At 39.6% G+C, this 26,942-nt stretch overlaps 2 protein-coding genes across 6 annotated transcripts in view; one reads left to right on the top strand and one right to left on the bottom strand.

Moving 5' to 3' along the window:
• Window positions 1-24,012, top strand: part of CCDC146 (coiled-coil domain containing 146) — a 109,549-nt gene extending 85,537 nt beyond the window's left edge. Inside the window, exons 9-18 of the mRNA XM_027123813.1 lie at window positions 6,931-7,026; window positions 7,660-7,830; window positions 10,348-10,436; window positions 10,528-10,692; window positions 11,931-12,155; window positions 13,714-13,942; window positions 17,981-18,109; window positions 18,643-18,780; window positions 21,973-22,221; window positions 23,570-24,012. Of these exons, the coding sequence (XP_026979614.1) occupies window positions 6,931-7,026; window positions 7,660-7,830; window positions 10,348-10,436; window positions 10,528-10,692; window positions 11,931-12,155; window positions 13,714-13,942; window positions 17,981-18,109; window positions 18,643-18,780; window positions 21,973-22,221; window positions 23,570-23,773 (1,695 nt within the window). The 3' untranslated portion in view covers window positions 23,774-24,012. The remainder of the gene's footprint in view (window positions 1-6,930; window positions 7,027-7,659; window positions 7,831-10,347; window positions 10,437-10,527; window positions 10,693-11,930; window positions 12,156-13,713; window positions 13,943-17,980; window positions 18,110-18,642; window positions 18,781-21,972; window positions 22,222-23,569) is intronic.
• Window positions 4,538-26,942, bottom strand: part of GSAP (gamma-secretase activating protein) — a 109,242-nt gene continuing 86,837 nt past the window's right edge. The window contains exons 31-35 of one of the 5 annotated variants that reach the window (XR_003436540.1): window positions 25,413-26,547; window positions 23,528-23,717; window positions 23,048-23,211; window positions 21,727-21,980; window positions 4,538-6,096 (exon numbers count right to left, since the gene is read on the bottom strand). Coding sequence is in view for 2 of the 5 variants with exons in the window: in XM_027123814.1 (XP_026979615.1) it covers window positions 26,456-26,547 (92 nt within the window). In the remaining 3 variants the exon portion in view is untranslated. Of the gene's footprint in view, window positions 6,097-21,726; window positions 21,981-22,968; window positions 23,212-23,527; window positions 23,718-24,620; window positions 26,548-26,942 lie in introns of those variants that run through there. The other 4 variants (XR_003436541.1, XR_003436542.1, XM_027123814.1 and 1 more) reach the window with 4 other exon arrangements.

The following is a 26,942-nucleotide window of genomic DNA, read 5'->3' as shown; positions in this document are numbered from 1 at the left end:
GGAGTCACCAAGGAAAACACAATAGTCAAGCACTGGACGGAACAACACTTTACCTACATAAAGAAGAGACAGAGGAAGATCAGCTTCAATAGTGGGCATTGGTCCCCCGTGGCCAGCAGTCTCTCCTGACAGCTAGCTCAGGGCGATTGGCCTATGTTCACAACTGTCTTACCACAGCGAAAGGAACATTGACCACCACCCCCTACCTTGTGGAGTCTGAAATACTGAAAACTGGGGGTGTGCCTGAGGGCCATTGACATACAGGCTTAAGCAGAACAAAGGAGTTCTCAATGTGCCTGAAACAGGGAAAGATACTCCCACACAAGGTGATAAACCCAGCACAGGCTGTGTGGACTCTCTATCGCTTTGTAAAGAAGTGTTCTAGGCCCAAAGCCCACTCTTATGTGGCCAAGTGGGGGTGGAAAGACTGCATGCAGGAGACTGCCTTTCCCAACAGCACTTTTCCTTTATTTGTAGTTTTCTAGAAGTTTCATTTTTCTCTCCTCTGATTTAGAAGTGATTCTGCATCTCTCTCTTAATGACTCCCTTCCAGTGTTAAAGACAATTGTGACAACAGAACTATACGGAGGAGAGCATCAGCTTCAAGTCAGACAGAGTCAGGTTTAAATCCTAGATCCATGGAACAGCTTCTGATGTTAGGCATTTCCAACCTTTGAACTGGGATTATTGCAAGGAATAAAAGTGATTACACATGTGAAGGTGTGTGGTACTAAGAATATGATACCAATAAATAAATGTTGCTTTCCTTCCTGTATAAACTTTTCCAAAGGCTCAAGAAAATTTTATAATCAGGATAAGACTTTGAATATGGCTATTTCATTCCAATGGAGAGGATGGCACCTGCAGGCCCTGTTGACAACGCTCAGAAATGCCTCTTAGTATCCTCTCTGCATCATCTGAATGACTTCCACTGCCCATCAGCTGTTCTCCCCAGGTTCTGTTCCTTTCATGTCCAATCTATCCTCCATTTTGCTACTAAATTAATATTTTTAAATGATACTTTCATGTGTCACCTGACCAAGACATTCAGTGTTCTTTATTTTACATAATCATAGAATGAAAGAACTGAGAGGAATCATAAAGATCATATGGTCCAAGGAAGGCAAGTGCCAGTTCTGTTCAGCTGGTGGTAGCTCCTTGTAGTGACCATGTTGCAAAGGATTCTGAGACTCAGCAGTCTTATCAGCTCTGCAGTTGATTAGTGATGTCTGCCTCAGGTATAGAAAGATAGATGACAGCACATACACCATATATTTCCTAGTCTTAATCAAGTCGTATTCCTTTAGCTGATTCTTGTGATATATCTTCATAGTCTAAGTAATATACTAATAATGCTACTCCTTGATTTTTCAGTTTTAGACCTGATTATTTTTACTTCTCACTATAAAAGGTGAGGATTAAGCTTTCTTTATACCCCTGTTTAACACACACATTTCTTGTCCCTCCACACAATAAATAGCCTCATGACATAATTTTAACAATTTTGAAATTTCATATTTACATTATTATGAATAAAGGTTATTCACACCTGAGTCATATTAGATAATTACTTACAAAATTTTGTGTTCCCCCAAATTTATAAACATTCTGTTTTTTTTATTTGTAGTTTTCTGTATACTTATAATTAGTTTGACACCAAACTGTCCTCTAATTGTATAAATTTTCTCTCAGCATGTTAAAACATATTTGGTAGTCTATTCATTTAACCTTCTTGAAGAAATCACTTGAGACTTTTCGGTAACCTCCAGCCAAAGTCCAGTAGGAACATATCCGTGGTTGAATGAGTTGAGTTTATTACTCATTGCAGCAAGGGAAAACACTCACCAGGGGGAACAGTAGAGTATCTCAGTACTGGGTATTAGAAAGGCCTTACAGGATTTGGGCTTGTGTTATATGTTTTGGGGGATGGTTTAAGAAAATGGGACTCTGCCCTAGATTTGAATATTGTCAGAAAGTGAGGTTAATTCTATGATTGAGTATCTTAATAAATCTTAAGAGAAAAGACTAGATTAAAGCTAAAGCTGTAGTTGGTAAGGAAGACTGTGAGATGGGAATACGTGATATTTTGTGGCTTGGAAAATGTTCATGTTTTTGTCTGTGACCAAAGACAAATACAGAGTGGTCTTGTTTTTTTCTATGATCATAGAATCGTCTTGTCTGACGGTGATTTTCTGTGAAATTGTTTGTGTTCAGTAGGAGAACACCAAGGCCCAGCTGTGAGTGCCAACTCCCAGATCTCAGAAGCTGCTTTTCCCTTCTCAGCCTTCTGATCTGTAACAAACTGGTCTCACTTCTCTACATGTACACTCCCCAGCTTAGGAGCCTTACTCCATCATCTTGGTGACTCCTTTTACCTCTCTCCTATGTTGGATCCCCTATTTCATGTGTCTCTTCTATTTCTCTTTTGGCTTATTCTCTTTTTGTGGGAGGAGCATGTCTTCCAGTAGCTTCCTAAGAAAGGTGAATGGAAAGTAGTTTGTTAAGACCTGTGTGTCAGAAAGTGCATGTCAGAACATATTTTATCCTCACTCTAGTTCATAGATAATTAATACTTTAAGTGGATATGACATTTTAATTGGAAATTATTTTTCCTCATAATGAAAGCATTGATCAATTTGTCTTTTATCGTCTAAAGTCACTACTAAGAAACTTGGTGTCAATTCTGATACTTGATCCTTTGTTTGAAACCAGTTGTTTTTTTTTGTTTTTTTTTCCATGCTGGAAACTTGTAGGATTTTTTACTTGCCTCTAAAATTTTAAAATTTCACAATGAAGTTCCCACTTGTGGGGCTTCTACTTTTAGCCATCGTGCTGGACACTTAGTGGGCTCTCTGTATATGGAAACTCATGTCTTTCAATTCTGAGACTTTGTCTTAAATAATTTCTCCAATTTTGTCCACTTTTATTTTATTGTTCTCTTTCTGGGACCCCTATTACCCAGATGTTAGACCTTCTAAAAGAGTCTTTTAACATTCTTGTCATTTTTTTTCTCTTATTTTTCATTCTTTTGTTTTTTGGACTTGTTACAAGGGAGATTTCCTCAACTTTTTCTTCCAGTCATTCTATTTAATCTTACATTCTGCTATCATATTTTAAATTTCCATGATCTCTTTTTCTCCTGTTTATTTCTTATAGTATTCTTATTCTTACTTCATATCTTCTCTTATCTCACTGAGAATGTTAATGATAGTTTTTTATCTTTTTCTTCTTTCTGCAAATTACAACTTTCTTCAGATTACATCTTCCTGGTTTTTTGTTCGTTTTGGTGTCCTTGTTTGTTCTTTTCTCTTTCTTACTAGAAACTTTTCTCAAATATCTGGTAATCCTTATCTATCTGCTTATATTTAAGAGTGGGATACTGTAAAGCTAACTGGATGCTGTTTCTGATGATGAGGTTTGCCACTATAGACTGATCTGACTGGACACAAATATATCAGGAATGGCTCTTCACCAAAGAGGAAACTGTGGTAGAATGCTCACAAGTTGTTCATATTTTAATAAAGAAGTGCTATTTATATTAGAATACTAATGAGCTATTAAGCTCATAAAATAACACTCATATAATGTAGAACTAACAGAAATGAAAATATATTAAAATGCTTTTCCTTCAGTGCTTTCAAGAAAAGTCTATGTTTTTGTCCTACTTCAGTTTCAGGGACAGACTAATTTCCTCTTTGAACTTATGACTTATAATTAGCCCAGCCATAGTCCTACGCTGGCTGGCAGTACTTGAAAACAGTGGGTCAGGCCAGTCACTCCCAGCCTGAATGAACATTTCAAACTTGCATGCAATCCGAAAACAAAAAGATAAAAAAAGATAAGCATGAGGGGCTCAGCCTATTCTTCAAAATTTGTTTCCCCCTAGGGACAGTTGTTTGATTCTCTTAGGCCTTTGACTGTAGAGACTCTCCCAGAATTCTGAGCCACAAACCTCATGAAAATTTGAAATATTTTAGAAAAACATCAGAGCCTTAAAGAAAGGTTCACTGATATAAAATAATTGGGATGTTTACTACAGAATATGTCTAATTTCTTAACTTTATGAAAGTTACTGATGTTTATTCATATATTAAAAATGTCAGGAAGAACAGACACCAATCTATTAATGCTGCCTCCTGGTAACATCTGAAGTAGAGGTGGGGAGCAGAAGATGTTTAATTTCTTACTTTACTTACTGTTTTATTTATTTATTTTTGGTTACAATGAACACACATTAATTTTTTTTTAAATATGAAATGCTACTCTATAAAAATCAAAACAAAGAACTAAAATAAATAAGCTTACAAAACCTGATATATGCAGTTTGGGGCTCAAAAACAATGGTAAATTTTACCTCAATATTAGAACATAATTAGAACTTTTATACTTGATCAGTTTTTTCCCTTTCCCATTAACGGAAGCTTCAGTCTAACTCCAGCCCATTTTCCAGATTACCTTAGAAAGATTTCCTTTCAAAACGTATATCAATTAGGTTTACAATTTGGCTGCAAGAAGTAACAAACTCAATTACAGTAGCTGAAGTAAATAGAGGGTTGTTTTATTCACATAATAAAAAATCCAGAGATAGGCACACACCAGGTAGTTTCACATAATGAAAAGTCCAGGATCCTCTTAGCTTTTTCTTCTGTCATCTTTAACATGTATATATTTTTTCTCCAAGGTCACAAAATGGCCATTCTGCCTTTGGGCATAAAATCACACAGAAGTGGGGAAGGGCAGAGAGCAAGATGCATATGGCAGATGACTTGGAGGACTCTGTCTTTTTAACAGGAAAACAGTCACTTTCCCAGGAGCCCTATCCAGGAGATTTCCACTTACATTTTATTGGCCTGTCCTGGCTCACCTCGTCACCCCCAAGTGCAAAGGAGTTTGAAGATTTTTTGATACATTGCAGCTCTGAACAAACTTGGGGTTCTGTTAGTAAGGTCAGTGTGGAGCGTAGATATTAGCTAGGCAGCCAGCAGGCTCTCTGCTACCAATGGCTTACCTTGTTACCTCTTCCACAAACCAAGCATACTTAATTCCTTCCTGAAACTAGAGGGGTGGGTTTGTGGAGAGTTGAGAAATGTGTCAGAGAAGCAGTTAGCCAGAGTTCAAAAATTAGTATCATTCACTGCAGTATTGTTTGTAATTTGAAACACTGGAAGAAACCTGAATGTCTGAGACCTGAATCCAGGAAAATTTGTCAGGAGCCTTTAGTTGACAGAGTAGTTGATGAGTGTGCTCTCATCATATCTTCTGTAGAAAGCTTATAAGCTCCTCTAGTCCCCATTAGTATACATGTATAGATTTGCCTACACTTGGGAGCAAAATCATTTGGAGTAGCCCACTCCTGGACACCAATGGCAGAGAAATAGTCAGACACCAAGATGCTTGCTGGACTCCAATCTGTCCAGGAAGAATTAACTCTACTTTCCAGAAGGAGAAATCAAAGTCTTCCTCGCTGGCTTCTTAACTTTTCCATGAAATCTTTCCTGATTATTCAATTCTACGTTGAGCTCTCCATTTTCTGACCTGCTGTAGCAATTATCTGCTCATCAGAATCACAAGTTCTATATATTGTTACATGGATTTCACAAGACCATGTCTCATCTTCCTAAGTCCAGTGCATGCTTCTCAGCAGCTAGCTCTCCACGCTAGGAGAGGCCATGGAAAGCAGGATGTCGTTGGGCATCTGTGGGTACAAAAGATGCTACTGCCAATGCACAGGTTCCTGATTGTGGGACATCCAAAACACACTTCAGCTACTTTAAAAGAGTAGCGTAAACTTCAGAGGGATCCTGTTTAGTGACCCTCAAATCACTAAAGAGTATGATCTGCCCTTCCTGGGACAAATTTTAGTCAATATTCAATCCTGGTGCCTAGAAGTGTGTGCTGTCACAGTAGGAAATGAACCACATCAGATTGCTTTTGGTGTGAAGATCCAACTCTAAGTCTGCTCTGAGTCAAGTATGCACTCAGCACCCCAAGATAACCCTTCCTGTAACCCTGGATGGTACTCCTTCCCCATCAGTTGCTGCGTGTCCTCTTCTCTCTGCTCTCTTCTCCACCATAAAGAATCTGATAAGCTCATTCCTAATAAGACAGCAAAGACTGATAGAATAAGATGTTGCCCTCTCTTCAAAGTACTTCAACAGAGGACAAAAGCACAAGCCAGTACAACTGAAATACAATGGTGGAGTTTCAAGTATCAACAAAAAAGTTAAGAGGTTTTTCTTTTGTGTAAGAACTTTCCAGGTACTCAAACTACTACATAAGAGTAGCCAACTATTCTGTTATTAATAGTTCCAACTATTCTGTTAATAGTTCCTATTAATAGTTCCTAATTTGAAATCTATAGTGTTTCATAAATGAATTCAGATTTTATAAGTATGATAAATATCATTTGAATATGCATGTTTCCAAAGAGCTGAGTCATGAGTTAGAGAGGCAGTAAAATACAGTGTTAGGACCATGGGATCTAACTGCCTGGGTTCGCACATACGTCACTGAGGCAAGGTGCTTAAATGTCTTTGTTCCTCATTCTCATCTGTACAATTGGAGATAATATAACCTACCTCATGGGGTTATGTGAGGATTAAATAAGACCATATATATAAGCACTTAGAACTTTGCCTAACACATAGTCGTACTCTATAAATGTTAGCAACTGTTACTAGTAAGAGTTTTTATTTCCAAATGAATGAGAAATAGAATATTTGCAGCTGGTGAATTATAGATTTTTGACAAGTCTTCATATTTTAGTTTACCGTGACTTTATAAAGAATATTCAGCATAATAGGCAATTCCTTTAAGAGTAAGAATCATAACTTCCCTACCATTTGCAAAAGGTCGTGACAGGGTTGACTACATGACACTGAAGGTTTCTTTCAATAGGTATAAATACCTATTTTCAACTCTGATTTCCAGATTGAAGCTATCCCTAAAGATGATTCTACATTAACTGAGAGAAGGCGAGAGCTCCATAAGGAAGTTGAAGTGGCTAAGAGGAATTTGACCCAGCAGGTTAGTATCAACTTTCACGTAAGCTTCTATCTAAGAATGATTAAAGCAAACTTGTGTTTTTAACTGTGTTCCATGAAACCTCATTAATAGGAGAGTCATCAAAGAGAATATGATCCTACTTAATGTGGGTCTGTTTCTTTCTCTCAAAGTCCACGCCAAACCCATATTAAAATTTGGAGGAAAAAAAAAAAAAGAATGTGTTTTAACCAGCAAAAATTATACAGATTCATGAGATTTTAAAGTAAAAAGCCTACTGGTTAAAAATGAACAATAAATGTTTTATTTCAGTCACATCTAATTTCAAATTTTGCTTATTCAAGCCACTGTCAAAGTGTTTTAAAACATGCTTTTAAAAAATAAATAAATAAACCAAAAAAAACACGCTTTTATTTCTCTTCAAAAAATTACTTGAAAATACAGTCTGAATAAGAAAAAGTTCTGCGTTAAACATGTTATCATGTTTGCACATTTTTTTAATAAGATAAAGAAAGTACTTGGTGCTAAGGCAGCAGAGTTACTTTTTGTGTTTTAACAAAATAATCTCTACATAGAAAATTTAAAAAGTAGTCTGAGATACTGGCCTTAGTGTATTCTTTCAAATAATGCATTATAATATTTGTGTTTTTTCAAAAGAAAATCCTGTCAGAAGCTGAGTCTAAGTTACTAGAACAGCAACTTGCTGAAGAAAACAAGCTTTTAAAGGAGCAAGAAAACATGCGAGAGCTGGTATTCAACCTTGTCCGTATGACTCAAATCAAAATTGACGAGAAAGAGCAAAAATCCAAGGATTTCCTGAAAGCTCAGGTAACTGCATTTTTGTAACCATCCACTAATTACCACAGGAGTCCAGGGTAGCCTCCTTTTAATACAATGTTCATCAGAAAACTATGATTTTAAGTCTCCTTCAAGTTCAGTGACTATACAGCTTCCCTAAACAAAACCCAATCACGCACTGAAAAATATTCCAAGGATTCAACAGGCAACAACTAACAATCTAGAGGGGAAAAGAACTAGGTCAATGACAACAAGCAGAGGATTTGAACAGATGACAATTTCAGTAAGAATAAGGTGGATGCCTTCAGGGAACACAGCTGACAGGCGCACAGGCGCAGGTGTCTGTGATTCACCACCATCTCATAGTCCATTGTGATTTGCCCAGAACAACTCAGAAGCCACAGCATTAGACCACTCTCTTTCCCAAGTTCATCAAGCCAACATCATTTAAACCAATCCTAGGACAATTACCCTTAGTAACTGCTTCACCCCATGACTTTCCTGGGCTCCTGACAAGGTACCAGAGCTGACCCAGTGCAACATCCCCAAACAAAACCAACAAGGAAACCAATAGCAAAAACAACCCTCCTATCATGCTAGCTAAAACTCTAATATTAGAATCATTTATTCCACATAAGGATTGTGTCCAGAAGTCCCCTGTTAAAAATGAATACGATATGACATGTTACTAAAATAGAATACCTGAATTTACCATGTGACCCAGATGTTGGCTCTTTCTGACTGCAGCTTTGTCTAATTCTGAGCAAGCATTCACACAGGGTAGCATTTCTTCTTGTTTTCCAGAAAGAACTCACACATCAAAGCATTCGTGAGCCATGAGGTTAAATACAGATGAGAGAAAACTGGGGTGAAGATCTACATCACACAACCCACAGCAAACTATTCAAATTGCCCTTTAACTGTTTATTTCCCACCCACCCACCCACCCAAAACATTTGACAGAGAGAAACTAAAAGAAGTTTAGCATGGCTGGGGCATGGGAAAATGGGGAAAAGGGTGTCAAACAGTGAGACCAGAGAGCAGGAAAGGTCAGGTGGTGAAGGTCACTTAATCCCTATTGAGCAGTTTGGACCCTGGTCCCAGAAGCTGAGGCAAAGCCCAGAAGAGTTCATGGGGTAGTTGCGTTTCAGTAAAGAAAGGAAAGGCAGTGGACAGGGAGGAACGGGGGAAAGAAGGCTGCCTGAGGGGAGAACGAACAGGAGCAAAAGGAGGAGAGGAGAGGACAGAGGGATACTTACTACGAGGAACATGGATCTGTTTTATGAACTAGACCATCTTTTAATTAACCTCAAAAACTGATACATGTGTTATCTATGTGTGACTAATCTATGCCAGCCAAATCTCATTACTAAATGAGCTAATTCAATTCTCTAATTTCTCTCAAAGAAGATCAATTTCTCTTGAAATATGGAAATCAATAAAGGAAAAATATTGTTTTCCTTAAGTATTCTTAGCATTGGGAATTAGTCTGTTAAAGATCGGCTGTAATAAACTATAATTTCCTTAAGACAAGAGTCAATCTTATTTATTTTCACCTCTCATCCATATCCCTAAGATAAAAGGTGAAGGGGAAAAAAAGTCAATGTTACTACTACCTCCAAGATGGAGGGGATGACACTACATTTTTTACCTCTTTAATTCTTCATACACGCAGTTACTTAAATAATATTAGTTTCTTCCTGACTCCCGTTCTCACTGAGAACAACATAAAATTGCTACATGTCAATCTTGGCTCTGATGCCTAGTTTCTTTTGAATACCCATATGGGTTTTGCTCTCGCGGTCCTTAAGAGAAGGCCAGCAGAAACTATTTCCTCTGGTTTCTACTAGCAAAATACTGTACTTCTTTGAATACGTTTCTCACCCTAGATAAAGGGCCCAGCATCTTTGTATTTGAAGAACGTAACTAGCGCATTTAACATTTGGTATATGTTGAGCACTTTGGAGATATAACTGCCGTCTTTTAAAATATTCATGTGTAATCTGTTTTTCAGCTCCCTATGGGGTTAGGCTCAGCATGGCGCTTCGTTGTGCAGGAAAACACACCCACCGTACAAACAAATGGAAAAGCACTTTAAAAGCATGGCTTCAGTCTCACAAAATATCACAGAGCCTTCAACTCGTAACATTTATCAAAACTGACTCCAAGTCCCCTTCTCTCATCCATCTTCCACAAATTCCTCACTCACCCACCCCGGCTGTGCTGTCCACAATCATTCCTCCGCTCTTCAAAAGTTTCCCGAACTTTTCCTCAAACCAACCTGGGCAGTCTCCTTTCTTTTCCTCCTCTCTCGATCTTTCTCTCCTTTAATTAACCTTCTGTCCTAGCCAATGTGATTCAGTTCAGCTGGCCAGTCAATTTTCATCCCCCTCCCCCTTTCCTCTTCCCCGTGATCTGCACGACCCAGCTGATGAAGATAGAATTGTCCTTAATGGACAGTAATGAGATGGGTTGAGGCTGGGAGTATCCATATGCTGTTGGTGGTAGACTATTTTTAAAATCTCACTATTAATTTCTATATTTCAGCAAAAATATGCCAACATTGCTAGGGAGATCAAAGCAAAGGATCTTGAAATCCGGATACACAGGAAGCAAAAACGAGAAATTCATCGGAGGTAAAAGAATTACATGAGGACTTATCTAGTTGGCTGGGGGAAGAAAAACCTATTTATTTCACAAATTTCAAAAACACTTGTATTTTCACAGACTCAGAGAGTTTGCTAAACTGTATGACACTATTCGAAATGAAAGAAACAAATTTATTAACCTACTTCACAAAGCTCACCAGAAAGTCAATGAAATAAAAGAAAGGCATAAAATGTCATTAAATGAACTGGAAATTTTAAGAAATAGTGCAGTTACTCAAGACAGGTAAGTGTTCTGATAACTACTGTCCTTTCAAAGGTTTCTCTTCGGAGTCATTAAGTGATAAAATACCCTGGGGGATGATGAAATAGAAAATAAGTCTTTTACAAAACTTAGAAAAGCCCTTGCTCACACACCCCACTTTACAGCTGACAAGCATCTGAATGTGATTCCTTATGCTTCTGTTTGGGAGCCATATTTAAGTGGATGGAAAACTATACTCTGTAACTATGCTCACTTCATTTTCATTTACTCATCTACAAATAAAAGCACAAATTTGACAGTTTGCATTTAATGTTAGAAGACACTCAAATGTTCATAAACCAGCATCCCATGATTGTAGGTGTGAAGCATCTAATGAGCTTATGTGAGGCAGTATGGCGGGGTGGTTAAGAGAAGGGGCTTTCTAGACCCAAACCCCAGCCCTGCCACTCATTAGCTGTGTGATCTTGGGTAAGCTATGCTAGCTCTCTGGGCTCACTTTTTTTACCCATAGAAATAGTCCTTTATATAGGACTTTTTGTTATTAAATGAATTAATCCAATGGTTGTTTTTTTAAACTTTATTATTTACCGTGTGCCAAGATCTGGTAGAATCTTTCACCTGTATTTAGTCCCTGATCCACAGAGTCTATACAACCTGAACTTTTTCTGGTGGCCACTATTGCCCAGTTTCCTTTTATAAAGATATTACAAAACGGGCTCTTGTGTGTGGGGTAGTGGAGGGGGGTTGGGTGGGAGTAGAGGTGTGAGGGGATTGGTATGAAAAGGCAAATCTAACATCCTAATCAGTTTCTCATCCTACATGAAAGTAAAATATCATTTATAGAGGCCATGCATTCATTCAGCATTTATTGTGATGCTATATTGAGTCAGGCACTACCTTAGGTCCAGTGGACATTGTCAGATATAACCGCCTCCACCCTCAAGATAGCAGAGTCTCCTGGGGATGACAGAGCACTAAATGAATCACTTAAGTCTCTTGCTTTGATAAATCGGGGCAGCAGACACTTGGGGCACAAAGGAAAGCTGTCCTAATCCAGATAAGGGCAAATCGGAGACCTGGGAAATTACAGAAGTTCCTGAAGAGTATCATGTGATGAATATCGTTACTACTATTGTCATTTCAAGGGACACACTAAATCAAGAGCTACCTTGATACTGCTTGTGTTTCAGAAGTCTTTATTGTTTTTAAAGAAACTAAAGGAAATTATATTCGTACCCACTTTCCCATTATTTTTAAAGAAAGCTACAAAATTCTATGCTGAAGCATGCCAACAACATTACCATCAGAGAAAGCATGCAAAACGATGTGTGCAAAATGGTAGCAAAACTTCAGGAAATGAAAGAGAAGAAGGAAGCCCAGTTAAATAACACTGACAGACTTGACAACATGATCACAGTGATTGAAAAGGAGATGGCGCAGCTTCGCAAAAAATACGAAAAAGCCGTTCAGCGTCGAAATGAAAGGTAAAAACCAGGAACCTAATGGGAGAGCAAAGCACCCAGAGATCCGATTTAGAAATGTTGCACATTTTTCTCTAGACTTGACAGGGGATAGTGAGGGACATTTGACACTCAGGTTTCATCAGCCTTTGCAGGGCGGGGAGGGGGCTGTGTGCTTTCCCTGAAAATAAGAAACTCTGTCCTCGTAAGAAAGACAGCCAAGAGTAGGGTTTGGCAAGTTGCTCGCTTAAGGATCAAAGTCCTTTACCAGGCTACCACTCAGGATCAGGATACCATCAAATTATTTCAGTATAATTGACATAAATAAGTCTTTGGATCTTGTATTCACTTGGGCGACAGGTTTATTCATTAAGCCATTCACCCAGTTCATTTTCTCAGCAAGAGTAGCATTATTTCTCCCAGCTATAATAATATTATTAATTGATTACTACTTAACAGTTTTCCCAAGTTGCTTGTGTTCTGAGAAATCTGGTGCATGAGATTGTAGAGCCCTGTAGTAATTACATCAGGTATTAGATTTTTTTTCCTCAAACCTTGATTGTGTGCTGTTCTGTGTAAGGCTGTGTTCTGTGTTAAGTGCTGGGCCCTGAAAGTTCTAAAAGGTGGTAACGCATCACACCTGGCTTCTGTTGTCAAGAGAATAAAGCAGCTCATGAGAGGAGCCAGTGAATGGCAAATGAAACAAAATACAGAGCTAAGATTAGCCACATACACCCCTGGGCACACATGTTTTGAGGGAGGAGAGACAGGGAAAGAGATAGAAGCAATTAAAGATGCACTTGGGGATAATGGATACGCACGGTGTGGGGGAAGAACTTCAGGGTGTGACGAACACCACTTTTTCAAAGGGCTGGCAGGTGTTCTCTCTGGGGAAATAAAAAAAAGTCCTCTTATTTGGCTCCTGGCACAAACCAAAGCATTTAGACAGTGTGCTCCCAGGCCCTGGTCAGTTCTGGGGCTGGAATTAGAAAATTCTTACTTTGTTTCTTCCCCACAGTCTCCTCACAAGGAGGGGTCTTTCCTCTGGCATGATTACAAAGGGCTATAATCATGGGGATTTGCCTGTTTATGGGGAAATGTACATCAGAAATATTTAACTTTAAAAGAGCCTAATGGTCCTGGCAAGTTAGATAGAACAGAATAGCTGCCAGAAACGCATTCCCTGGCCCCCTGCCTGGGTACTTCTGGCCAGCCCTCAGTTGGCAGGTCTGGCCCGTGAAAAGGGTCTGCAGAAAATCAGACCCTGGGATCACATCGTTCATGCGTGGGGAGTGACATTCTTTTCAACCCCATGAGGACCACTGGGACTTGCAGAGATACTGTGGCCGGCCAACGACATGGTCAGCTCAGAGTCCAGATTCTACACAACCCTCTCTCTCCCATGCCCAGAAAAATTCAAAATGTGGAGTTTAACTAGAAAGCCAACAGTGAATATCTATTGTCTCCTGGAATCACGCAGTGTTGATGTGTATTTTGCACCCAAATCCAGAGAGAACCACAGTGACTAGTAAAACGGTGGCCTCAACATCCTCTTAGCCTCTGCCTCTCAATCTGACCATAGTGGTGTTCAGCTGATAGAGCGGGAAGAGGAAGTGTGCATTTTTTATGAAAAAATAAATATCCAAGAGAAGATGAAGCTACATGGAGAAATTGAAATACACGTCCTGGAAGAGAAGATCCGATTCCTGAAAGTGAAGATTGCGGAGAAGCAAAGACAGATTCACGTGACCCGGAAATTGCTGCCAGCCAAGAGGGCTCTGGATGCTGATCTAGCAGTGCTCCAGATTCAGGTGGGAAAAGTGTTGACGACACACGTCCTGGGAACATCTGCTGCTGTCTTCTTTTTTTTTCCTCCTTTGTTGCTTTGTAGGTCATATAAGTTCTTACATGTAAATCAAGCCATGCTACTCCTGGTACCTACAAGAACTCTTGAGTTAAATGTCCTGTTTAAAAATGCCTTTGAACACTGCTCCAGGGTAGAATCTGTGCTTCAGGCATCTGAGCTACAGATTATCTTTTTATCCCCCATGAAGCACTTTCTGCCTTTCTTGGAATTTAGACCTTCCCAAATCTCAGCTCTAACTCAGCTGCTTCAGAGCTCAAAACTTCAGTAAGCCAGGCTTTCACTACGGCCAGCATAATTGGGGTTTTTTTTGGTTTGTTTTTATTTTTATTCATAATTATGTTTTTGATGCTTGCTGGAAAGATCCTGCAGACCATCTAGCTCTCTTTTTTTGTTTGTTTGTTTTTGCGGTACGCGGGCCTCTCACTGTTGTGGCCTCTCCCGTTGCGGAGCACAGGCTCCAGACGCGCAGGCTCAGCGGCCATGGCTCACGGGCCCAGCCGCTCCGCGGCACGAGGTATCTTCCCGGACCGGGGCACGAACCCGTGTCCCCTACATCGGCAGGCGGACTCTCAACCACTGCGCCACCAGGGAAGCCCTAGCTCTCTTATTTTTGATTCTCTTTGAAATTCTAGAACCAAGATTGTTGTTTCTTATTAATGGGTAATCGCATATAATTAGACTCCTTATTAACCCCTGTAGTTTCCCTGTAATTTAATAACTTGGCCTCTGACATGGCCTTTTAAAAAGTGGAATAAAGTCATAAAATTTAAACATAAAACAGCAAGTAAATAAATAAAACCATAAATATAAAGCCATTTTCTTCACATGTAATAATTATACTTTTTTCTTAATGAAAACAGAAGAAAATATTAAACTAAACAATTCGTGGCCTAAACTTTTATCCATTGACTCAGTGTAGCTGGAATACATTTTAACCTATAACATGTTTTCTAAAATGTCGGGTTTAGGGACTTCCCTGGTGGTCCAGCTGTTAAGACTCCACCTTTCAATGCAGGGGTGTGGGTTCCATCCCTGGTCCGGGAACTAAGATCCCACATGCCATGGGGTGTGGCCAAAAAATTTAAAAATAATAATAAAATGTCAGGTTTGCTTTCAGATTTTTTTCTGATTATAAAATTAAGACATACTCTGTTAATGAAGTTTTGAAAAAAATACAAAAAATTTAAAGAAAAAATTCTATCCCCAACATATAATCACTATTAAAATTATCAGAAATCTGGACCGTTTCTAGGTCATTTTCTAGGTTTACAAGTAAATGGTTTTCATTAGCTCATGCTATAGACACAGTTTGGGGTCATTTTTTTTTTAATTTAATCATGTCATGGGATTCACAGGACTTTATGGAACTGAATGATGGTTCTACTTTCATATTTTATGGCATTTCAACGTGTAATATGCTATACAGACGATAGGATCTTTCATTTTGCACAAATATGGTAAGGTTTTGATTCCAGTGTTTGTTTCTTTAGCCATATGTTCTCCCATTCACTTCTTCAACAAGTGTAGCCCTGAATTAGATGGACTGGCTGGAACATCCTCCAGGCCTCCCGCAGGTCTCCCACAAAGCCTCCCCAGGATTCCTGCAGCTCTGACTCCTGCTTCCAATTAGTGGTTCCTTTGGGGGATCCGCTCATCATCCTGACACACAGTGCCTGGGCCACTTCTGTGCCACTTCAGTGCAGACTCGGGACTGGTTCCAACTTCCGCCTACACCTACACAAGACCATTCATGCCAGGCCTGTGTCTGTGAACTGACTTTATTGAAGAATTGGGGCACCAGTGTGAGGGGGTACATTAAAGAAATGCAAAGAACTTCAAATGAAGTATCAGACAAGTATGCCTTCCCACGCCACCACTGGGAACAGTCCCCCAGGTGTACTACCCCATGCAACACCCTAGCCTAGTTCCATTTCACTGGCTTGCCTTTCCATCTTTCACCCCCCATCTCCCCTCCACAGCCTTACTGTCCATGTTGCGCCCCAGGCACCCCACACTTGTCTCACTCCGTTTTACAGAACAATTCGGCTCTCTCCAGGTCTTTCCCAGAACACACTTTCAAGGACATCTTCGTCCATGCTACAGGATCAACATGCCCAGCAGAACAAAAGGACTTTAAATCCAGTAAGGTCCACAACAGAAAAAATTCACTCTGTACTATGGAAGCATTTTACTTGTGTTAATTGCAAATTAATACTTCTATTCAATAGATTAAAATAGATAAAATTAGTTCTTCTTAAAATATATATATATACTTAGCATTTATTATATAAAACCAGTAATCCGGTATAAAATATGAATTCAGTTTACCCAAGAGGAAAATACTATGCATTCAATGATAGTACACCCTGCCCGGTGTGAGCATTTATCATTCTGACTGCATATGAATTGAAGCATAGGGACTGTGTGTTATCATCAGCTCCGTGTTCTACCAGAGTTAGTTCTAAGCTTAAGAACAGTGGAATAGAAAGTTTCGCATTAGTCTTCAGACTGCACCTAATTATTTAATTGTATACTCAGCACTAATCACATGGGCCCTTTGAAGGACACCGTGTGAAATTTCAAGCTTCAAGCAAGCTGTTTTTGTACCTTGCCGTTTAGTGCCAGATCTCCGTCATATCCTGTTATTTGTTATAGCTACAGTGTTTTGTGTTTTTTTTTCAATCTTCCCCTTTTTTGTATCACTTTCAGAATTCTCTTAAGGTTTGCTTTTTTTTTGGTTGCTTGAAAGTTTTTAATCGTCCAAGGATTATCATAAGTCACATTTTCCTGCAATATTTTACTTGTAATAATAGCCTGTTTTTAGGGCTCCTGGAAGTCCTGTGAACTGTTTTTGGACACAAGAGCACTATTTTATATCGAAAAAGGATACGGTTTTTCCTCAAGGGCCCACGGGGAAATAAGATCAATCAAGGCGCCACTTTGATAAGCAAGCACCATATATCTTTTCTTATCTAATTTCCTAATTAACAAAAGGAGACATTAAATGTTGTTAATAACAAATACACATACATGGATACGTTATTAACTCCCTATTAAGGGCAATTAAGTGTGGAGAGACAGGAAGAAAAACAATATTCACGTCACCATTTGAAATTCTTTTTTGTCGGGAGGAGGAGAATAAGTTTAAAAATTTGAAGTACTCTAAATATATTATCTCGTTTAATGGATCAATCCCATGAGTTTGGGACTTATTTTCCCATTTGATAGTTGAGGAAACTAAGGTTTAGAGAAGATAAATGATTTGCCTGCGATTATACAGACTTTCAGTAGAAAAGCTAAAGGTGATGACTTGGTTTTCACTGTGTTCTACATCCCTCCCTACAAAACAGCTAAGTGGGGCTGCCACTCCTGCTTGAGAAGTTCTGTATTTCTTCATCCACCTCCAAAGTCTCATTGAGTCAACAAATATAGTTGAATATATAACACATTACATTGGGTGTTTACCAAAAAAGATACAAATAGTTCGGGCTATTCCTCACAGACTGTACACTGTGTTGACCTAGTAATTAAGAATTTTACTTTTCTTTGGGAAGCCATTAAGCCTATTGCCAGCAAAGGGTTTTAAACTGGAGTCTAGTATGTTGTGTACCCTGTATGCTGTGCTGTCTGCCTTGGCCCCTGTAACAACGTGCAATAAAGAGGTCAAGTCTGTATAGTCGGAGCTCTGCAACCACACAGCATCCCGGGAGTATAACACAAAATGGGAAGCAATAAAAGGACTGGTTGTAAAGTCAGCTTTTTTTTGATGACCCAGAAGTCACTGCCTTGCTTTGCAGAGTCAGTTAACAGGCATCTTCCTCTCTGTACCACACGTGAGTAGAAACATTGCTTAACCACAAGTCCCAGCTGATGGGGTGTTAAGAATTCCCTTCCACCTTTGCCTGGAAAGACCCTAAAGACCTTGGGCTATGTGACTTTAAGATTTACTGAGCAAAGTTACTGTTTCTTTCTTGTTTAATAGTTTTCACAGTGTACAGACAGAATAAAAGACCTGGAGAAACAGTTTATAAATCCTGAGGGTGAGAACAGAACACGCTTCCTTCCGGGGAAAGATATGACCAAAGAAGAAATGATCAAAAAAATGGATGCGGTAAATGTCCTTTCTTAAAATAGCATCTATTAGCCCCTGTTGATCAGTGTCACAGATATCTGTGGTACAGTTTCATGTTATGAGGATTCATCCCTCATTATTCTAGTCACTAATATAGTCCTTTCGTTGCAATCCAGTAACGAAACCTAAGCTTGACTTTAGATGCTTGCCAAAAAAGTTAAAACCTGAGTGCTTTCAAAATGCCCATCTCTGTCTCATGGCCCATAGGAGCAATTTTGGCATCGTGAATGGATTAATTTGTCTTCCTGATGGGAGCATATCAGAGGAATGGCAACGTGGAAGCTAGATGGAGCTGAGAGGGCCATTCTTTGCCATGGGGAGGAAGAAGTGCCACAGCTCTCGGGGGCGGGGGTCAGGGGGTGAGGGGAAGTCTTGACTTTGTCCAGTTCATTGAGTCATTAATGTTCATTAGGGAAGTCCCCCTTCATTAAGGGGGGAAAATAGTGCTCTAATTAGGAAAGATTTTGACTTGCATGACTTTTTTTTCCTATTGAAATTCTTTTCGACCGTAGCTGGAACTACAGCTGGCCAAGAAGGAGGAGAAGTTGCTGGAGAAGGATTTCATCTATGAACAGGTCTCCCGGCTCACGGACAGGCTCTGCAGCAAAACGCAGGCCTGCAAGCAGGACACACTGCTCTTAGCCAAGAAGGTCTGCCCAAGTCCCCGCCTCCTCTCTTCTGTCCTTCCTCCTCTATCACCTTCCATTTTCCACAGACTGCTTCATTTATTGGGGGAAGCCCCGGAGAGATTAGCCTTTATGAATAGATAAAGACAAAGAATTAAAATTTAAAATGTAAAGATGACTCTTGGAGAACTGTCCAAGATAAGTTTCAGTCTTGTGCCCTGAATGAATTCTCATTATAGTGGGAAATCCTAAACCTTTCAATGACAGTATATAAGTTTCACTTAATAGGGTACCTACTCAAGTATGACAGTCATTATCTTCCTGTTTCATGAGACATGTTAAGTCCTTTCTAGTTCCTTGTGAAGGGAGGGCCTCATTTATCCAGCGGTCTGCATGGGAGCTGCCTGAATCCAGAAGTAGCCAGAAGGCAGCAATGGAAGGGGACCATTAAAGAGAACAGCAGTCACACAACTCCCTGGGGTGGAGCCCCCACCCAAGCCTCACTAGTGAGGAAAGGCCAGTAACGTGGGGCTTCCTAATTCCATAAGCTTAAAATACCAGGGCTTCTGATCCAAAGCTACAGGGTCAGGCAGGGACTGCTAGAAGCTATAGCAGGAGGAGCAGCCAGCAGGAGGGAGGCTGGTGATTCGGACGCAGCAGGACTTTGCACCATCAGGCATCAGACGGTCTGCTGCCTGCTTGGCGCCCCCGGCCCCTTGCAGCATCCCTCTGTGACAGTCCAGGGTTTTTCGTCAGTCAGCAACAGTCACTGGAGCTGCTGAGTGCAAAAGGGAAAGGGACACATTGTCCACACCATGTAGTGTGGGGAGACAGTTCAGAAGACGCCATGAATGATGGTGTCACCCACTGTGGGCTCCTGGGGGCAGTGACTGTTCCTTATTCTTAGTTTCCCCAATGCCTCGCATGTGCTAAACTTTAGAAAAACGTTTGTTGAATAAGTTAACAGTCCCGTTTTAGAAACAGTTCTGGCACACTAAACTACTGCAAATCTCAAGGCTTCTTGGCCATTTTTATTTGGCTTTACACTTCCACTAATAGACTGACAAGGCCAACAGCACTTGTGCAAATCTCAATTTACCTCACAAAATAAGAAATGTTAAGACTTCTTTAGGCTCATGAACGTTGCCTGAATTAGCATGTCTGAAGTTTCTTTAAATGTTGCCTTCCTTTATTTTGCAAACTGAATTTGCCTTTCTTTGGGGGAAGCTGGTTTTTGCTGAGGCCTGCTTGTCAAAGCTGATGGCAGAGTCCCTCCAGAAGTCAACTGTTAAGCCAGAGAAACACAAATGGGAGCTGCCGACACAATCCACATGACCAAGAAGTTTCCAGCATTACTGAGTCCTGTCCTCATGATTTATCTCCCTTTCCGTTCCCCACATTCCATGCTCTCTACCTGGCTTTCTTCCTCCTCCATTTAAAATAATCTCCTCAGAGTAGGCAGAGCTGGAAGACAGAAAGACATTCAGATCCCAGATCTGTGACTTACCAACACTACCAAGTGACGTTGAGAAAGATACATAAATGGTCTTAAAACTCAGTTTCCTGATCTGTGAAATGGGTGTGATATCAGCTAAAGTGGTGGCAAGCATCACATAGTCTAGCAGAAGTGGGCTGGCCCTTGCGGGTGTTCAACAAGGTTGCACATCTCATCTCTCATCTATCTTAGAGAGCTTATGGCTCCTCTTACAAGTTTCCCAAATGAACAGAAAATGGGAAATCTCAGCAAAGACTCAGAGAACCCAGAATAATACCATCCTTTTTTTTTTTTTCATTTATGGAGAAGGGAGGTTGGTTAGTTATACACACACTCAAGTGTGCAATGACTAGTTAATAAAATTTAAAAGAGAGATAATGACTTATCACTGAAGCTTTGAATGCCTGTCATTTTTATTCAAATTATGCTTCCTGAAAACTAATGCAGTATAGAAGTTATAGAAATTTATATTCCCTATTCCCTTAAAGAGACAAAGTTTTCACATAATAATTGGTCATTATATTTTCAGAGGCACGTAAATCACCAGCAGCAACGTTTCTGTAAGCAAATGTACACACAGACCAGTATATACTCTATTAAGAGAAGACAGTATTTTGAGGTAGGGTGTAGTTTTTGGACGCTCATATTCGTGTCTCAATTTACCTTGGTTCAAAGGAATGAACAATTAAAAGAGACTAAGAATTGATTCATTCCTTCATTCGACAAACATTCAATTTTAATTTTGTCTCCTATATTCTAAGCAGTGGGAACCTCATGAATAAAACAAACAGTCCTTGTCCCCATGAAGAGTACGTTCTTGTAGGATGATAGGCTATAACCAAATAACCAAATACATTTATATTATAATGTCAGTAGTGAAAGGATATGAAGAAGTAATAAGACAGGGTAATGTGACACTGAGTTTCGGCGGGTGGCGGGAGTCACCTCTTACTGCCTCACCAGCCTTCGGCCACACTGAAAGGCCGTGCTGTGGGCCAGAAAGCTTACAGGAACCACCAATTCCACTTTTACTTCTTTTCTGTCTTTTAAAATCAATTTTCCCACCTAGTCTTATCTTTTAATTCTTTGATAATAAATAGCTTATATGAAAAGGTAAGCACACATACACAACTAGGAACATTTCTTTTCAAATTACTGGCCAGACTGTCCAGTTCAGCTCATGCTTGCCTATGACCTCATAATGATGCATCCTGGGAATTACGATCAATAATACACACACACTGAAGTGTGATAGTTTCCATTAAAAATCATCACAGATGCTGATTACCTTACTTAAGCAAGTGTATTAATAACTAATACAATTCTGTTCTACCAAATTTTCCCCCCTGCTTAAGTGGCAAACTAATAACATGGCAAAATTAGGCCAGAACTTAGACATCAAGAATACCCTTTCCTTTGTCCTTATCACCTCTTAAAAATAGAGACACTAAACTATTCCCCTCAATACTACCCACCTGGAAATCCAGTAACTAGATGAACAGATCTCTTTCTTCTCCCTCCTCCTTGTCCTATTTCACAGCCAGGGTGTTGGGCTGAATCTCTGAGGTCTCCTCCAGTTCTTATTCTCTGTGAATTCCCACTTAAACTATCCTTCCTTCAGGCAAGAATGCCCACCTTCAGAGACAGCCAGAAGCCTGCCATTTTCTTCAAGTCTTCATGGAATATATACATAGGCTAAGCCTTGGGCTTTTTAATTCTAGATGAATGGCTACCAGAAAAAGATCAAAGATGCTACTGAAAAAATGATGGCTCTTGTTGCTGAGCTGTCCATGAAACAAGCTATGACCATTGAACTCCAAAAGGAAGTCAAGGAGAAAGAAGACTTCATCCTCACTTGCAACTCCAGGATGGAAAAGGGTCTGCCCCTCAATAAAGAGATTGAGAGAGAATGGTTGAAAGTACTTCGAGATGAAGAAATGTATGCCTTGGCCATCGCTGAAAAGTCTCGGGTAAGCTATGGCTTCTGTGTTGCATTTGTAAAATGTGCCGGGAAGGGCTGCTGCAGGGGTTGTCAATCCTCCCAAAATATATGAAAATGTTCTACTCTACCACACACATAGGCCCAGCAAGTCATTAGAAATAAGTTTTGCTTTTTTAAGATATTACGTAGGCAAGCAAAGTACAACAGTCCAAAGGGTCAGAATATTCCCTGGAGAACACTGGGTGGGCATCAAGTCCCACCCCACAGTGTTCTATCCTGGGCTGGCATGGTGAAGACCAGGACCTCCCATTGGCATGGCAATGACCAGGCTGGCACTGGTTTTATCCTAGGTCTCTAATCTCTATCTTTGCACCCTGGCTCAGACCATACCTTACTCTTCAATGTATCTGCTGTGGCCATCACAGCATACTGTGAGGCCTCAAGCGTATTATGGTTGTCACAGGCTTCTGCAGACTCTGCACCTGGTGCAGAAGCTACGATTAGGCTTCAGTACCACCCTTCTCCCACCAAAGACCTAAGTCTGTCACTGAGCACCTACACACTGGGGGCTCAGTTCTTATTCCTACTCCCATGACCTTTCAATAATCTTAGAGTGGAATTAGGCATCTCTTTCTGAGGAGACTACATCCTGGGGGCCTATAACTCACTCTCAGACTACAGAGCAGACATCCCCAGAAGATCACCATTCCCTCCCTAACCCAAGAAAAAGGCGCATTCCAAACACATACTATGAATTCCTGAAAACAGGGTCTGATCTGTCATTCGTATGCTACCTGGGATTATATTCTTGAGGGCATTCAGACTTTACCTGTGGTGTCCCAGCTGTCATTTACCTGTCTCCATTTTTTCAAATTCTTTTTAATGCTATAAGAGACTCCTCTGTTTTCCAGAAACACAGGCAGAATCTTGAGGCTCAAAGCAAGCTGCTGACCACTTCTCTCCACTGGTTCTACTTTACTCCTTATCTCCTCCTTTGTACCATTTGCTCACCAGTGACCTACCAAAGGAAACAGATTATCCTGCCTTTGTCACAAACATGGAAATAATTAGTGTTTAATGAAAGATACTGTTTGGAATGTAGCAAATTTAGGTCCCACCAACCAGTTTATGGTAAACCCTAAACCCCAGGAGTACAGTGATGCTTGAGCAACATGGGTCATTCCAATGAGACGAAATGTGTGTGCAGGTGTGCGTGTTTGGTGACGCACCCACACACCCTCTTGTCCCTTTGGGGAATATCGGCCAGCAAGCATAGCCGAAGGCTGCTCAGACCCAGCTGTGTCTGATGGGCCCTGAGGACGAAGCGACTTTACCTGAGTTTTCAAAAACTGAAAAGGATAAATCATTCTTTGCAGGAGTTCTTGGAAGCAGAAAATCGCCAGCTGCCCAGTGGTGTTTACACAACTGCGGATCAGCGTCCAAATGCCTACATCCCAGAGGCAGAGTCCACTCTTCCTCTGCCAAAACCGTACGGCGCTTTGGCTCCTTTTAAGCCCAGTGAACCTGGGGCCAATATGAGGCACATAAAGAAACCTGTTATAAAGCCAATTGAAATCTGAACATGTGAACCAACCCAGGCTTCTCAAGGAGGCGTTTCAACCAGGCTTCTTCACATCCACAGCTGGAAAACGTCAGCGTAACAGCTCTAAATTACAGAGTATCCACAACATATGCTTCCTTCCTATCACACTCACCAATTTCTTTCTTTTTCACTTTATCTCTTGATTACATTTCAGAAATATATAGTAGACTGGGTGCTACAAAAATGCAATAAAAATAAATACCTTTTCAGCGAAGTACAGAAATTGGCAGAGTGGTCTTTGTTTATTAAAGAAAGAAAAGCAGATCCTGTTCAATGTACCCACTTTTAAGAAAAAGAAAGAATGGTTGAAAAGGAAAATAGCCCAAGTACTGCAGGGGCATAACTCACTTTGTTAAATAAATAGTTGCATTGCAAGTTGATGTCAGTAAATCTAAACTGAGTGAAAAGCAGTAGGGAAGTTTGTCTTTTTTAAAGTGATGTTATAGTGATTCTTTTTACAAATAAAGAATCCTTTTGGGAAAAAACAATTATGCCCTAATTTATCTTTCTTATAAATCTAGATTTTCCACCATGTTATATGCAAATACACTTGTGATTACTTTGTTCTGATACCAGATTTTTCAAAATTTCAATGAAGATATTTATAATTTTGCATGTGAAAAAGAAAATGAGGCCAGTTCCACTGATTTCACTACTCTAATATTATTGTATTTCACCCAAGTATATTTTGCTAATTCTGTTTACTTTCTCACATAAAAATATAAAAGTAGGTTTGAAACCAGTGATTTTACATTCATTAACATGCTCAAACTATTGTTATTTCATCTTGTTATCAGTTATGAATTTCATTTCATGACTCTGGGAGTGAGAAATATCACATTCATTTATTTTGCTAAATCAAATTCTGTTCCAAGCCCCCCCCCCGACAGAATGGAGGGAAACTGAATCTCATTCTCCATCTAGGAGTCCTGAATCTAACCTGACTGCTTTGTGAAGTCATTAAAAAGCAATTCCTTGAGAGAGCCTGTAACAAGTAACGCTGTGTAAGCTGTGTGCTTAATGCAAAGAAATACTACAAACTTACACGCAGTTGCTGTGTTGTAGGATCAGTAATTAGGGATTCAAAAAATAAACACACAGGAAGTTTAAATAGATAGGAAGGAAAAATAATTTTTAAAAATTACAAAGGTTTGGATGCTTAAATATTACAACGTGTGCTACTGGTCCAGAGGGTGACATGCCACTGTGCACTGGAATGGCCAGGGATCACAGTCAGATGGAACTTTTTATCTGGCCCTGAAGCATAAATAAGATTTTAGTAAGTGGAGGGGATTCCAGGAGGGGGAAATCGCCTGAGCAAGACTTGGAAGTAAGAAGATAAAAGTTCTGTTCAAGGCCCAGTGAGCGAGGCTGGTTGGAACAGAACGTTCGTATTGGGGAAGTGTATAAGGCCAGAATTTGGGAGATCTTGAATGTCAAAGAGTTTGGATTTTATCCTGTAATAAATGGCAAGCCACTGAAGGATTATGAGCAGAGGGGTGACAGGATCAAAGTAGTGTTTATCTCTAATATGCATCAGATGAATGAGACTTCAGAAAGCAGCAGAAACAACCCGGGTGTGAAGAGGAAAGCATAGAGTAATGAAAAATAATGACCTTATCAAGAGGAAAAACCAGCACCGCCTTGCTGATATGGCTCCAAGACTCTGAGCTTCAGTGACCATGAAATATTTGACCTAAATGGGAAATTCTGGAGGAGAGGATAATTTTTAGAATGATGATTTTAGAAAAGCTGAATTATTTTACTGGCTAGTGATATTTGTAATCTTTAAAATTTCACAAGTTCAATGAGGGAAACGGTGTGAAGAGAGGAAAGCAAAGGGTTTTGGGCTTACCCCAGGAATCAACTGTATTTATGGTCAGAACGTCACTGTAGAAGAGAGAGGGAAAAAAAAAAAAGAAAAGTGGGAGAACTCGTCAGGTGTCATGTGGGTCTTTGGGGGAACATGTTCATGGAGTCATGATTCTTGGTGGGAATAAAAGGCTATGTTCAAAGAACAAAGGAGTTAGGCTAAAACTTTCAGTGTTTTTTTAAATGACAACATATTACTAAATCAAACTTTTATAAATATAAAAATAACTTTATAATATTAAATACAGTTCCATCTGAACGTTCACGAAGACAAATCCTACTCTATGTATGTATAAATTGTTGTATTTTGCAAATTATTCCCTACTAGAATTAGCAGATTTGACTTAGTCCAAATTCAGTTTTTTTTAAAAGTATCTAATTTCCAAAATAGTTTTTCTACAACTTGTAATTTTTCTGCTTGTCATATGCTATTTTCAGTGACACAGCCAATTTTTGATTTTCTAAGCACTGTTCCTACATTTTTAAAGTATATTTTATTTCAGAGTATGATAGAAACTAGCTTTTGGCCTATGAGAGCGCTACGAAGATCAGCCACTAGGAAGAGCATCACTTAGGCCACTTCATGCCCCCTTGGACTGGCTGCCATTTCTCTACACTTGACTGTCTAGTTCTGTCTGAACAAAGTACTAAACTGAAATTCAGATGGCTCAACAATGTATTCTGATTTTGGTTACCAGTTTAAACTATTGCTAAAGAATTCTCAACGGAAGTAGAGCTAACGAGCAAGAGAAAAATACTGGAAGCTGATATAACTGCATTTTCCCTTTTATAAGCCTAAAAGCATCGTGGTGTGTTTCAGAGCTGCTTCCTCTACAAATTTTGCGTCCACGTTGTCACGTCCTTCAAAAGCATACAGAGCTGAAAGGAAAAAGAGAGAGAAGAGTTACTACGAAGCCATAGAACATTTATAATATTGTTCCCATACTTCACTGAAATCATAATTATTTTATATTTTAGTAAAACACATTATTCTGAGAAGGTGTTGTTAAAATTTATTAAACCTCAGCACCAAGAAAGGCCATTCACACCAACCAAATGGGTTTTTAACCTCTTAATTCCTTTTAAAACCTGAAAGGTGGTTATTCCTTTGGTAATTTAGGTAGTAAATTGTATATTGCTAATTAAAACCTACTGCAAGAAGATCCTACTTATAATTAAGGGATATTTTGGCAAGAAAAAGGTACACAGAAGCACATAGAGACTGACTGATGTGTCAGGGGAAAAACAGGAAAATCCTGAGAGCAGAGGAGTGA

The sequence above is a fragment of the Aethalodelphis obliquidens genome, unplaced genomic scaffold (assembly GCF_003676395.1).
Source record: "Aethalodelphis obliquidens isolate GAN/ISIS:26980383/991018 unplaced genomic scaffold, ASM367639v1 scaffold27, whole genome shotgun sequence".
NCBI classification, from domain to species: domain Eukaryota; kingdom Metazoa; phylum Chordata; class Mammalia; order Artiodactyla; family Delphinidae; genus Aethalodelphis; species Aethalodelphis obliquidens.
The sequence above is the reverse complement of the archived record's forward strand: the minus strand, read 5'-3'. Positions and strand labels throughout refer to the sequence as shown.